The following is a 13573-nucleotide window of genomic DNA, read 5'->3' on the forward strand; positions in this document are numbered from 1 at the left end:
TTTCTTATACTTAAATGTTATATTCCATAAAATAATCCTGACGGAGAGACCAAAATGTCAAATTTCGCCCTTCCAAAAAAACTTATTACTTTTTAAAATGTTTTTTTTTTTGTCATTTTATTAACCCAGCCAGTAGCCGAGTCTGGGGCTCAGGACTCGGCGAGTCTGGCGATTTTGAGCCAAAATCACCAACTCGGCGAGTCTGGCGAGTTTACTCTCCAGACTCGGCCGAGTCCGAGTCCGAGCCCCTGGGACTCGTTTGGCCTGACTCGGACTCGGACTCGCCGAGTTTGGGCGATTTCGGGCAATTTTCGTTTCTCTGGGACCAAGAGAGGTTCTTAGGAGAATTCACTCTGGACCCATTGGAAGGGTCAGGAGCGCAATTCTTATTTAAGCTCAAATTCTCAACTCTCTCTCAAATTTTCAAATCTATCTGTCACAATGACATTCCCCAAAACTTCCCCTTGCTAGCCTTCGTCGTTCGTGCCTACACTTCGATTACTTGCTTCATCACATCAACTCAAACTCCACAGAAGACATAACTCCTGCTTAACAACTTACAACATGACCTACACCCCTGACTCATTTGGACCCAAACTCTCAAGACTTCCTCTACAAAATATACTTTCTCCGACTTTCTAAGGAAGGTCTTGTTAAAATTCACATCAAGATTTTAGGCATAGAACAATGACTTCCCCAAGCTTAGACCAGACTTGGCCGTAAAAAGAACCCTAGGCAAGTTCTACGGAGGAAACCTTAACTTACCTAACCTAAGCCATCACTAACTCACTCAAAACACCTAACAAGCAGAGAAAAGCTAAGCAAAGAGAAAGAAAGAACCCCCCCCCCCCCCCCAACAAAAAAACTGTTGGCGTGGATGAAATCGCATTGCTGCAAACTCCATACGGCCAACGCAGAATAGAATAGCCGACTGATTATCCTACTCTCTCTTGAGATAAGGAAGTCTCTAATGCTGTTTTCTAAGTTTGATCAAAGGAGACTACCTCAAGGTTTCTTTTGTCAGGTCTTGACTGTGGGATCTCTCAGTGGCTTTATGTGTTTATGCTGGAAACACAAGGGGACTTACGTTTGATTGGCAATTCCATGTATAAATTCCCGGGGACCTTTTACGGTTTTCTTTCAGGTGACGTTGGTTAATTTGAAGCTGATTTAGCAGGACTGCAGATTTCTAAAAAAAAGGGATAAAATTGGGAGGAAAGAAAGGAAGGATAGGGAGAGAGAGAACTGTAAATTCTAACTAGGACAGCAGATTCAATCAAGCAGACAGACACCTCCGGGAAACTAAATTAAGCATCATCAGTCATTCAGACACAATGTTTGCATAAACTTAGTGCAATCTTCAAAGGAGAAACCAGATTTTCATATTACCCAATACGATATTAGAACTTCTACATTCATGATATGTATATATTTGATAATCGAAATGAATCATAAAATAGCCCAGATTAACCATGCGGAAAGGGAAAAAGCAATCAGCTATCCTCTAATGGTATGGACTGTGGAGGTTCTATCAGATGCTTAGTAAAAACTGCTGTGCAAAATGAATAGACATAATTAAGAGCTTTCAAAATTAAATGAAGAAGGAGACCATGCACTCACAAGGAAACTTGAAAGTAATTTTAATCCATTGTATTAATTCCTGCAAATTCCTTCAGAGCTTTCGCAACAATCCAAGAACTTCCTTTTTAAATGAGGGAAAACCAGTCCCCTTAAATAGGTTTCCAAAAATGGATGAATGGCCAAGATCTAATCTAGACAAGTGGCCCAGATTCATCCTTACAAAAAGAGGGACCCACACCCATAAATGGGGGGTAAATATCAACAACCACCCCAAAGGGAGCAATAACTACCAAAAAAGGATAATTACAACAATTGGAATAATCCAAAAAAGGGGGGACAAAAAACTTTACAATATGCTGACCAAAAGTCAACTGTCACCTTTTTGGGACAAAAGTGCACTTTTTAAGACTTGGAGGGAAAAAGGCATTTTTGAGAAACTACTTTCTCTATTTTGGTTTCACATTCTTTCTGTAGAAACTGGTCTTCGCCATGCAGGTATTCTCGCCATAAATCACGACCTGCCGCTCGTTCCTTGCGAACATATTCCTGAAACTTGATACATAATTGGAAGAGGAGACTAAAAGGTGGCATGGGAGGGTGGCGAATTTTGTACTGCATGCCCTCGAGATACTGGTCCACGTGCCTTAAACCGTCCTTCCAGCTGGAGCAATTACGCTCGAAGCACAATATGTCTGAATGGAACTGACCAGCAAAACTCAAGTCTTCAATGGAATAAGAAACCTTATCTGCTCCCAACCTTTCCTCCCAATCCGGCCGGATTACACTGTCGGATAGGTCATTTATCCACCCCGAAACCATTGATCTGTGTATCTTGCCAGGGCTGCCATAACTGCTTCGAAATCCGTGATTGGGTCTTGAGACCAATCAACGCCTGGCAAGAGGTGCCTTACTGCCTCGAATTCTCGGACTTGGAGGCAGTTCCCTGAGTCTGTGAGCTGATCCGGGACCTGACGGTACTCAAAGAGTCGCATTTGCTGCACACTCAATCTAGAATATTCCCGTCGCCTGACTTCGTAGTCATCGGAGCAATTTTTCCAATAATCTTCAATTGACTCCTTTGCTCTGTAGCGCCTACCGTAAGCTCTCTTCGCCAAATTGTCATGATCAAAACATTTCCTTGGGAAATGTTCCTGTAGGCCATAAGAGGCTAGCTCCGCAAGGGACTCCTCTGCTAGGGTGGGGGTTCTCAATTGGACATCATGGCTGCCTATGGTCATTGGAAATGCGAATCTAGCCTGCTTGCTCTCTCGTAGTAATATGCCGGCAGGGCGTGATTGCCTTGCCACCTCCATAAGGACTACTTTATCGGTTGGGTACTACGGAAGTTGAAGGGGGGCACCATCGAAGCCAGCTATTCGGATGTAGGAGAACCTTGGGAACTGAATGAACCAGGCCCCATACCTCTGCACTAAAGTGGTAGCTTGCTCTGAGAGCCTTATGTGTAACCCTCCCTGCATTAGCCTGACTAGGCGCATTGTGAAGGCGTCGTTGACGCGTTCGTACTGACCAACCGCGTAAGCCGGGCTGTTCTTTTCCCTTTGAGCTATATCCTGGTAGTGTAGTTGCGGGTAGCAATCATAAACCTTTACCTGACCAGGCCCATTCCCGATCTCACCTTTCATTATTAACCCTGGCAGTGGCTGGTTCTTTGCGAACATATAGACCAAATAGGAGGTCATGGTGAAATACTTCTTTGTCTCGAGCTCAATCAGCTGAGCGTGGATGTTATCACTTATGATCTGGGCCCAGTCAAACTTAGACTTTCCAGCAAAGACCTGCTCTGTAAAATAGAACATCCACTCTTCAAAGTAGTTGGACTTAGGAAGTCCCATGACTCGGCTGAGTAAGGTGACCATGTCCCCGTGTTCATTATGAGAGTCACTCCTGGGGGTCTTTTTCACAATCCTGGTGTTCGGAGGCCTTTTCTCCTTGAACCATTCTTCATTAATCAATGCCCTGCATCGGGTCGGGTTCATATCATATGCCACTTGCGCCTCGTCCATTGTTGTAGCTATGGGATTATTTGGAAAGGGGATATCAAATGCATCACCGATAGCCTCAGGGGAGAAGTCGGCGATGTCATATCTTGCAGAAGCACTAATCTGGACTTTGGTTCGTAATGCCGAGCGGCCTCTACTACTAATTCATAGTTCTGGATTGCTGGAGGAAACCCTGCTGCTTGGGCGATGCCACTTTCCACCATTTGCCTAGGCCTGCCATATGCGTTGGGTGAGAAGACCCGATCCCTGAAGTCCTGGATATCAATGTGACCAAGGTCGGTGTCACCAATGTTGTCCCAGACGCTCTGGACCTTTGACTCTCTTAATCCTCCCCTCTGATATTGATACTTCATTCTTTCAACTTTCCGCGGGATGTCTGATTTGGATGCTCGTGAGGTTTCGGCTGCAGCGGGTGTTTTGATGATTCTGCCGCCGATTTAGGCATTTATCCTACACAGCCAGACACGGATTACAAGGTGATACAAGAACGATAATGCGGGTTAGATAATAACAGAAGTGTTTCAACAGACCGGGATTAGTTTAAATATCATTTTGGCTAACAACTTGATTAACTTTAGCAGCATCATATTCCTGAAGATTTATGACTATGCATTATCACTTTCGAATTTTTGGATTAATTTTCAACAGAGGCAAAACATGAGAAGTTTGAATTTGAAAAGAGATGCAGTTTCTGGCTAAACTTCGGGAATGAATCCTAAATTTCGGATGTTCGAATAACGTTTTATAAAAAAGGAGATGCAGACTCCAAGCATTTCAAATTTTGCGTATTTGCCTATTTGATTTACACATTTTAAATGACCATACGCGTTAAAGCGTACTTACCTGATGGGAGCGAATGATGAGAGATTGCCGGACCTCGTCGCGCGAAGCGAACGGACGATCCTGCAAAATTTGAATCCCAACGGTTATCCTTTCTATTCAAATTTTCGCGGCTTGGCGGATGAAAGAGGATTTATCAATTTCACATGGTTCTATCCCTAGCAATCTGAATTTTAAATGGTTGACGAGAGGGTAATGCGGCGTCTTACCTCCTTGTTTTTCGGATTTTAGAGCTCTTTCAAATTTTGAATTGCATTCTTTTTAACTTTGGATTTTGACAAAATTGGAGGCTTCGGATTTAACCTGGCACGGACTTCGGACCTGGGGTAAAGGGTGTGGTTTGCGCTTAACAAACTTCGGACCTCCGCGTTTTCCTTCGTGTTTCTCTTCTTTGCTCTCTGCGTTTTTCCTTGCTCTGGCCTCCGCGTTTTTCTCTTTGCTCTGGCCTCCGCGTTTTTCTCTTTGCTCTGGCCTCCGCGTTTTAAAACTTCGGAGCTAAGCGCCGAAAGTGATTGCCTTCGTTTATGTTTTAACTTGCCTTCGTTTTTGTTTTAACTTGCCAAAGTTCGGACCTGGGGTCCGAAAAGGAATTGCATTAGGTTTTTTAAACTCGACTTTCGCCAAAGTTCGGACCTAAAGTCCGAAAAGGAGATGCATTAGGTTTTTTAAACTCGACTTTGGACAGGTTCGGACCTAAAGTCCGAAAAGGATCGTATAATGTTTTAAACTTTGAACTCGCAAAAGTTCGGACCTGGGGTCCGAAAATGTGATCGCATTATGTTATGTTTTAACTTGAATTTCGAAAGTTCGGACCTGGGGTCCGAAAGTGATTGCCTTCGGTTTAAACTTTGCCTTCGTGTTTTAAACTTTTACTTTCGTAAAAGTTCGGACCTAGGGTCCGAAAAGTGTCAGCCTTATGTTTAAACTTTTACTTTCGTAAAAGTTCGGACCTGGGGTCCGAAAAGTGTTTACATTATGTTTAAACTTTTACTTTCGTAAAAGTTCCGACCTGGGGTCCGAAAAGTGTTTACATTATGTTTAAACTTTCACTTTCGTGTTTTAAACTTTTGGTACATCTTTTATCTCCGCGTTTTTAAAAGTTCGGAGCTTAACGCGTTAAAAAGACACCGCAACCTCGGACCTGGGCGCCTTTTCGGGCTTTCGGACCCTATGCATCCTTTTCGGAACATTCCGCCTTTATATAAAAAATTTCAGACCTGAGGTCCGAAATCGTTCTCCTATACTTGGTGATCTCGAGGGAGGGGAAATCTGCTCCTTAGAGAATTTTGGAAACTTACACAGAATGTCGGACCTCCCACCAACTTCGCCAGACTCCATAAATTTGGACTTGGGAGGCATCAAAATACCCAGGTGCTGGGCCGAGCAATTTGATCCTTTAGGAGGCGAAAATCATCTTTTGCCCGTTCCTCGCAAGGGTCGGGTAGCAAACTTTATGCAATTGGCCTTATAGCTCTGGGTTGGCGGGGTCCATTGGTTCTTACCATCTTACGCCTATCCAAGGCAATCTTTTAAAATTTTGGAACAAAGCTTTCGGCATTCACGCGCGAAAGCCGGATCAGTCAGGAGGACTCATTGGTTCGTTACTCCAATGTCGATCAGCTTATGGACTGGTCACGAACTCGCTCGAAGAGATACGAGAAACTCTGCTTGGATCCTCGGGATAACGATCAAAAAACTCAAAACAGGAAAGGGGGACCCTGTCGACGACAGGGAGCGTGTGCAACGCACAACAAAAACCCATTTTGATGGGGCGATGTGTGAGATGGTCATAACACACCGATACACATGAAATGCAATTTTTATGATATCCAAATTATAAACTCAAAGTATTAATGACTCTTTGCTCTTCTCAAATGCATATAGATGAATTTCAATGACAAATGTGCACCTACAGCCAAGAGGCATTTTCACAAACACTTGGCATGCAAACTAATTCATTGAAGTAACAAGATATGAGCTGAATGCTACCTTATCCCTCCTTATTATTGAAAAGCAATTGACTGATTAAAAAGTACTTAAGCAATGGCCAAGACTCTTGGCTTACAATGGAATACTATTTCAGAAGATTCTGAGTACTAATGGCAGCCCATAAATTCATGCATACATGACTGAAATTTGAATGCAAACAATGCAAAGTAAACTTGGATGAAGCGCCTAGGTGTGAGGATGAAGAAGCAAGCAATATCAATACACTTTATGCTCTCCTCTTGCCAAATCGCCCCTGTTCTGATATAAATGCCAATAATAAATAAATGGTAGCCCCTTTGTCTCCATTTAAGCATTAAACTCCATTGCTATAACCCAAGGAAGAGGGCGCTCCAACTAGCAAGTGGAATCGGTGTAATATGAACCCTCCATGAGTGAAATCGCGGTTTCCAATGGCTGTCCAATATGACTGTAACTTTACATCAGATTTCAGAAAATAATAAAATCAGTCCTCTAACGCCTCCAATATGCCTCCAATGCAACTAATCAATGCAATGTAATTCTACCAATGATCTCCAATCTGCTATGCAAGATGACCTCAGAAAAATTTGGCCTATGGCCACCAATGAAGCTCAATTAGAAAGACTGAAATGTATTCCTCTCAGCTGCAACCCTTCGAAGGAATCTTTCACCACCTCAATCATGCGAATCAATGGGAGGTATCGCTCCCAATGACCAATAATGGTAGAAACCCAAGTTGGTTCCTTCACCACGAAGAACTCCAAATCAAATATCAAATCCTCAATGATTAGAAGCTTAACTTGACCTTATTTTATACTTTTTCTCCAACCCTTCAAGAAGCTTCTAGAAATAATATTATTTCACTTAAGTGACTTTTATGATATAATACTAATTTAAGTCACTTTATTAAATTAATTAAATATAAAGTTACCTTTTAATTTTTATTTATTTGATAACTTTATAAATAATTAACTTAATACTTTTAATTAAAATAATCAATTAAGCTATCCTTAAGAAATATCATTAATTGGGACAGCTTAATTAATTAATTAATTAATTATTCTACCTCAAAAATGGGGATATTACATTTTAGCAAATAGATGAATTAATTTTTTGTATGGAAAATTGCAAGCCTTTGTAGTCCCTCAATACTTCATGTTAATAGTTTAGAAAATAATTGAACTAACTCATTCATTTAAAGCTAATTAAAGAAGCCATGATGTACATGCCAAGTTATCAAGATAATACAGTGGAAACATTATCATAATTTTCTGTCTTCATCTAACTCCATGGAAATCTTTGTACATTTAAAATGAATGTTACTTCAATCTTCTAATGGTGCCTCTAAGTCCCAGCATATGTGATTATTAGGAAACCTTATGATATTAAGTGCAATAAACTTTCATGAAGCTTTAAATTGTCAATGAACAAGATAAAACATTTCTTATAGTAAGAAAAATAGGCAATGCAAAGTAACCTTGAGACGAGGATTGACAAGTATCAAAGGTCGACGACCAGCTGCTTCCACCATAGCTTGCAAGTCCTGCCATACAATTTGGAAAATACAACATTTATTGAAATGGCAAGAATACCATTTTTTGCATTTTCATTTGTCATTGTTTATAATTATGGTGTAAGCTATTTCAAAGCAATAAGGAATGGGAAATGATATTAATTTGCAAAGCTATGAAGGGAATTGCATAAGATACATCAATTATACAGTTGCCCATAGCATTTTGAGGGGCCACCAAAATAAATATGTCATCTTGGTCATTCACGTCTTTTGCACCTGTAACAAGAGAGGATGTCAGAGAATTTCAATTCTGTTCAATTGATGAAATTAATAACCAAAAAGTCTCCATGATAAGTGGATAATAAGCACCATTCAAATGTACATCTCGGAAAATTTATGAATCCAAAATTAAATGGTCTTCCATTAAAAAGACATTGATTTAGATCTCAAAAATCTAGGGGAAAACACATCAGCTGTGAGATTGGTATATGGAAGCATAATAAGGAGCAGATAAAGTATAAATTTGACTTTATAACTAATCTGTAGACTCAAAAGCAAAGTTTTGCTAGTTACAGGATCATGGATAGTAGAAATACAGCATGTATTAACAACTGTATATCTATTTTCATGAATGTAAAACCCTGTACAAGAGTAGAGTGCATAATGTTACGACTTGTTATAAAGAAGTGTATGCTATCTGAAATGTATAATAAGTAAGAACAAATGCAATGTGTAAGTCTGGAAAGTGTTCCTAGTGGGATGTGTACAGATTCTTGTAATCAAGGTCAGGTGTTAATCCACCTCAAGGTTATTTTATTCTACCAATATAGTAAAATAAACAACTATCTACCAAATACATCCATGCTGAACAGAAATAAGATACATTGCCAAGATACATATATGGATACAGATTTGGGAAATGATGATTCTCAGGGACCCCTCAGATGCAATATAATGCAAATATGTCCATATGAAAATATGAAAAGAAATGTATATCTATATTTAATATACATACATATATATGTATATACATATGTCTATATGTATATATACATATATGTATGTATATATATAGATACGTGTACATATACATATGTCTATATATATGACCAATGTTCAGAATCTAGAACCATAAGATGCATTAGAGGACTAATAATTTTATCAACGTCCTTCCTCTTGCTTTTTGGGACATCATATTCTCCAAAACAAAATCCAAAGGGCCCCAAAAAGAAAAATAAGTAACTACAAAAAAGTGTAGAACTCCAAGTGATAATTAGAGGAATCTCCCCTTAACATAGGCACCTCCCGTTAATACAATCACCTTACTGTGGTTATAGTTTCTTTACCAATTGCTTAGAATCTAGAACCATAAGATGTGCGAAAAACTGTGGATTTTCTCAAAGTCCGTTGCTTTGGGACAACAAATTCTCCAAGAAACAATCCAAAGAGCCCTAGAAAAGAAAAATGCATTAGTGCAAAAAATATGCAAAAATCCAGGTGGTAATTAGGGTAATATCCCCTTAACGTAGGCACCCACCCTTAATACAATCACCTTACTTTGGTTGTACTGTCTTTGCCAGTTTTTTAAAATCCAAAACCATAAGATGAGTAAAAAAGTATGGGTTTTCTCGAAGTCTTCTACTTTGGGACATCAGCTTCTCTAAAAAAAATCCAAGGGCTCCAAAAATGCAAATTGCAAAAGCGGAACAAAAATATTAAAATTTTTGAAAACTAGAAATTAATATTTAATTAATTCCATGTTGTGATGGATCCCCCTCAAAAGAAGTGCTTGTTAGATGATTTTCAAATTCCAAAGATAAGCACTCAACTTTCTAGTTTTAGACTTTTCATTTCCTGCTTAAGAATAAGTTAAATAACTAAAAATGAATTGCCATACAATGCAAAAACAAAAGTTGTTGGGGAGACAAAATGAGCAGAGAGCATACTGTGGTAGCTTCACGTCCTCTTCTCATGGAGTGCTATCTCTTTTGTCTTAATCAAGAATGCCTTTTGTCTTAATCAAGAATGCTGTAGCTTCTCAAGGGTTGTTACCTTCTCATACAAATCAAAGAGCAATGGATTAGATCTCTTCTCAGAGATAGATGTCTCTACCACTCCTATCAATGAAGTGGCAAAGCATCTAACTCCAAAATTGTTCTATTCATGTATATCTTTATTTCTCTCCTCCATTAGAGCTAGGACTATGATATTTAATGAGGTTTTCTTATCTCTCCAATACTCCTCATCTTATGCTCTTTGGGGCTCTTATTCCCCTCACTTGGCTATTTGTATTGGTTTTGTGACCACGTGTGGTGGTCCCCAACTTTATTTTATTTTTATTTTGGTTCTTCCCCTTTGTGGACCTCGCTTGGTTCTCTTCCTAGAACTTTCTATTGTAATCTAATGTACTCTCAAGTCCCATTGACCTACTTTTGGTCATCCGTGGACATTAATATGATTTCTTTCTATCTATCTATGATATATTTTCTGTAATTAATTGCCATCTACCACATAAAGTAACAACAATTTAGTGTGCTATCCACCAAATTGCCAATCAAATAAGGATTGAGTGGTTATGGAACATGATATGCTAGATACGTCACATCATATCAATGCATATTTGATAGTTACTCTCTAATCATCCACAGTTCATTAATTCAAATTCTATAATTATCTCTATGATATATTTGTTGCAAGTAATTACTTCCATATAGCACATCTAAGTTCCAAAAACTTAGTATTTGTCTCCTTAATTTCAAGTCAAATCAAGAGTTAAGTGGTTATGAAACTTTGTATGGCCGATAGATCACACATATCAGGACATATTTTATAATTATTGAATTGTATCTATGTGTGTATTCATATTAGATACATCGAATACACCATTGAACACCCTTCCTAGACATAGATAGCAAATCACAAAATAAAAAACATGAATCTAGAGCTGATTATTCACATATATAATCTAAATAGTCCTACCAAGCGCAACGTGGTTGTAGACCATGATTATAACTGCTTGGTGGTGACTTACTGTTGATGTGTTTTTTATGCATTTCATACACAAAATCCTCTCAAATGCTAAGCTATGTGATCATACGAGGTGACTCCAAGGTTTCTACTGTCAGGTTTTGATGTGTGGATAAGCTCAATGGTTTGATGTGATATTAATGGAATCACAAGGGGGACTTATGTTTACTTTAACTCTTTCTTGAATACTACTGGAACGTGAAATTTTACATGATTTGAAAAAAGATAAAAAGAGATGAAGGGTTTAGAGAGATCTAATCTACTCCTAAGAATAATGACAATAATGGATCATGCTTGAATGGACACATTTCTTCAACTGAACTTTGCTTCACCATGTTACCAATAGCTACACAAGGCCGATGCAATCTTCCAAGGGAAATGAAAGGTTTTCATATCATGAATCATTCACCCAAATACCCAATACACTGGTACAACTTGAATAAACACATCCACAATTGAACTTAGCACATTTTGATGTTCAAGCTAACTATGCACTATAATTGAAAATCATCCAACTACAAACAGTATGAACAAGGAATTATCAACGTCCTCACATTACTCCATCACAATCGAAGAACTCATCTAACATGAGGATCTAACAAGAAACCATGCAATTATGTAGAAGAAACAACACATTCCACCATATCTTCAATGAAAAAGATGTTTATTTACAAGCTTGGCAACAATTTATGCCTTCTCCTACTCTACTCTAACTGCTAATTACTATCTAATGTCTATTGATCAACTATTAACCTTTACAAATGAAAGAGTGGAGCCTTATATAGTGCTCTCAATACAATTGAATGGCCAAGATTGAAAGATAGAAACCCTAATTAGGGTTTTTTACACCCATTACATAACATTTAATGCTTGACTAATGATAAAATTACATTTTTTTAGGACAAGTGTTCTTCTTTGAATGTGCACCAATGAATGATGAGGTTAGGTACATCGAACTTTGTGCCTTCATTTGGTAGTTATCCTCCTCGTTGGATGAGTCAAGTGCATTGAATCTCAACACCCAAACTTGGAATGATATAATTGGATAGGTGATGATGAGGCACCAACTTAGCTTACTCCTTGTAATTCATCACAAGAGTTTGTGATCCGGGCAATATCTCTTGATACTCAACATTTCCAAGCACCTGACGTGATGAGGGTGGGAGATATTCCCAAATTGCACCATCTTCTAACTTTGATTAACTCTTCTGGAACTATCTCCTACCTTGATCACATTTAAATTCTCTTCCTCTTCTGTGGAGACTTTTTCTTTATGACGTCTTTCACTTTCCAACCTTGGAATCCTTTAGCTTGACTGTCATTGACCTTCTTTCATCTTGAAATTCCCTTTCCTGGATTACTCCCTTGTTGTACTAGCAATCATTCTAGGACCTTCACTCTCATGCTCGCACTTTCATGATGATGACCTTCATCTTGTGATGATGAATCCTTATTTTCCCTTGCCAAGTTGATGAATGTTAAGTGCTCTTCATGTATAGCAATCCACTTCCTTGCTTAGCGCGATCTCTCCCATTGTGAAGCCCCCTCTCTTGCATTGTTGGGAATGAGAATGTATGGCTGCTTACTTCCAAATGTTTTGATCCTTTCCTGATTTCCATTATTGATCATCTCTATGTTGCAACTGAGTCCTCATGTCATCCCTTTGCCTTTGCATCAAACTCCAACCTTGTTTCAAGTGGTGAATGTCCTTCAATTAGGTCTGTGAGTGCATGTTAAGTGATCTGATCCACCCTCTTCCTTATGTCAAAACTACAAAACAACCAAACAATGAATCAGATGTGAATAAAAACCTTCAATTCTCAGTCTGCTACCATTCGGATCAGATCTGATAAAGTTGTTGCAATCTGCTTCAAAACTTGGTAAGAATGCCTTCTTAACTCATGTAAACCAGATCTCCCAAGTTTACTTTAGTAGGATAAACAGAAATTTGCCTGATGGAATTTAAATACAATTCACTCAGGTCTGAAGGAATTCACCTGAATTCTGCTCTTAGGGTTTTAAGTCTGATTTTTATCCTTTTGAGATCTGATTCTTCTATAGCTGAGGCGAATTAGGTCTGTAGCCCCTGATTTTTAGGACAATTTTCTCTGATGCTTCACCTCCTAAGGTCTGATCGTGGATTTGAAGGTGTGAAGCATGTGGTTGGGAATTTAGGAGTGTGTGGAAGATGTCGGGGATTTGGGGAGGTCAGGCGTGTGCCGGGCTTTTAGGAGTGCAAGGAACATGCCATGAATCTCAGCCAGCAAGGAATGTGCCATGGATTTTGATGAACAAGGAATGTGATATGCATTGTGCCGCGGGGAAGGAGCAAGGAATGTGCCATGGTTTTTGAATGATGAGGCATGTTCCTAAGGAATGGTCAGGGTTTTGAGGTGATGAGGAACATGTTGGGGGTTTGACGTGATGAGGAACATTGCCAAGATACGTTGATCTTTTGAAGGCATAAGGAATGTGTATCTTCATTAATCTCACCTTCAACATTGGAAGCTCCCTCACTCCATTTCCCTCACAAACATTTTTCTTGATTCACCAAGGTTTCAAATGATTTCAAGTCATAATGCTAGGTTGGGGATTTGGGGCAGTGAGGAACATGCTGGACTCT

General features: G+C 39.1%; 1 protein-coding gene across 2 annotated transcripts in view; it reads right to left on the reverse strand.

The window, feature by feature from the left end:
* LOC131077167 (adenylate kinase 5, chloroplastic) overlaps positions 1-13573 on the reverse strand; it is a 317818-nt gene that overhangs the window by 112660 nt on the left and 191585 nt on the right. For both annotated transcript variants that reach the window (XR_009358969.1, XM_058014606.2), the window contains exons 13-14: positions 8120-8199; positions 7888-7953 (exon numbers count right to left, since the gene is read on the reverse strand). Coding sequence is in view for 1 of the 2 variants with exons in the window: in XM_058014606.2 (XP_057870589.2) it covers positions 7888-7953; positions 8120-8199 (146 nt within the window). In the remaining variant the exon portion in view is untranslated. The remainder of the gene's footprint in view (positions 1-7887; positions 7954-8119; positions 8200-13573) is intronic.

This window comes from Cryptomeria japonica, chromosome 9 (genome assembly GCF_030272615.1).
Source record: "Cryptomeria japonica chromosome 9, Sugi_1.0, whole genome shotgun sequence".
Taxonomy (NCBI): domain Eukaryota; kingdom Viridiplantae; phylum Streptophyta; class Pinopsida; order Cupressales; family Cupressaceae; genus Cryptomeria; species Cryptomeria japonica.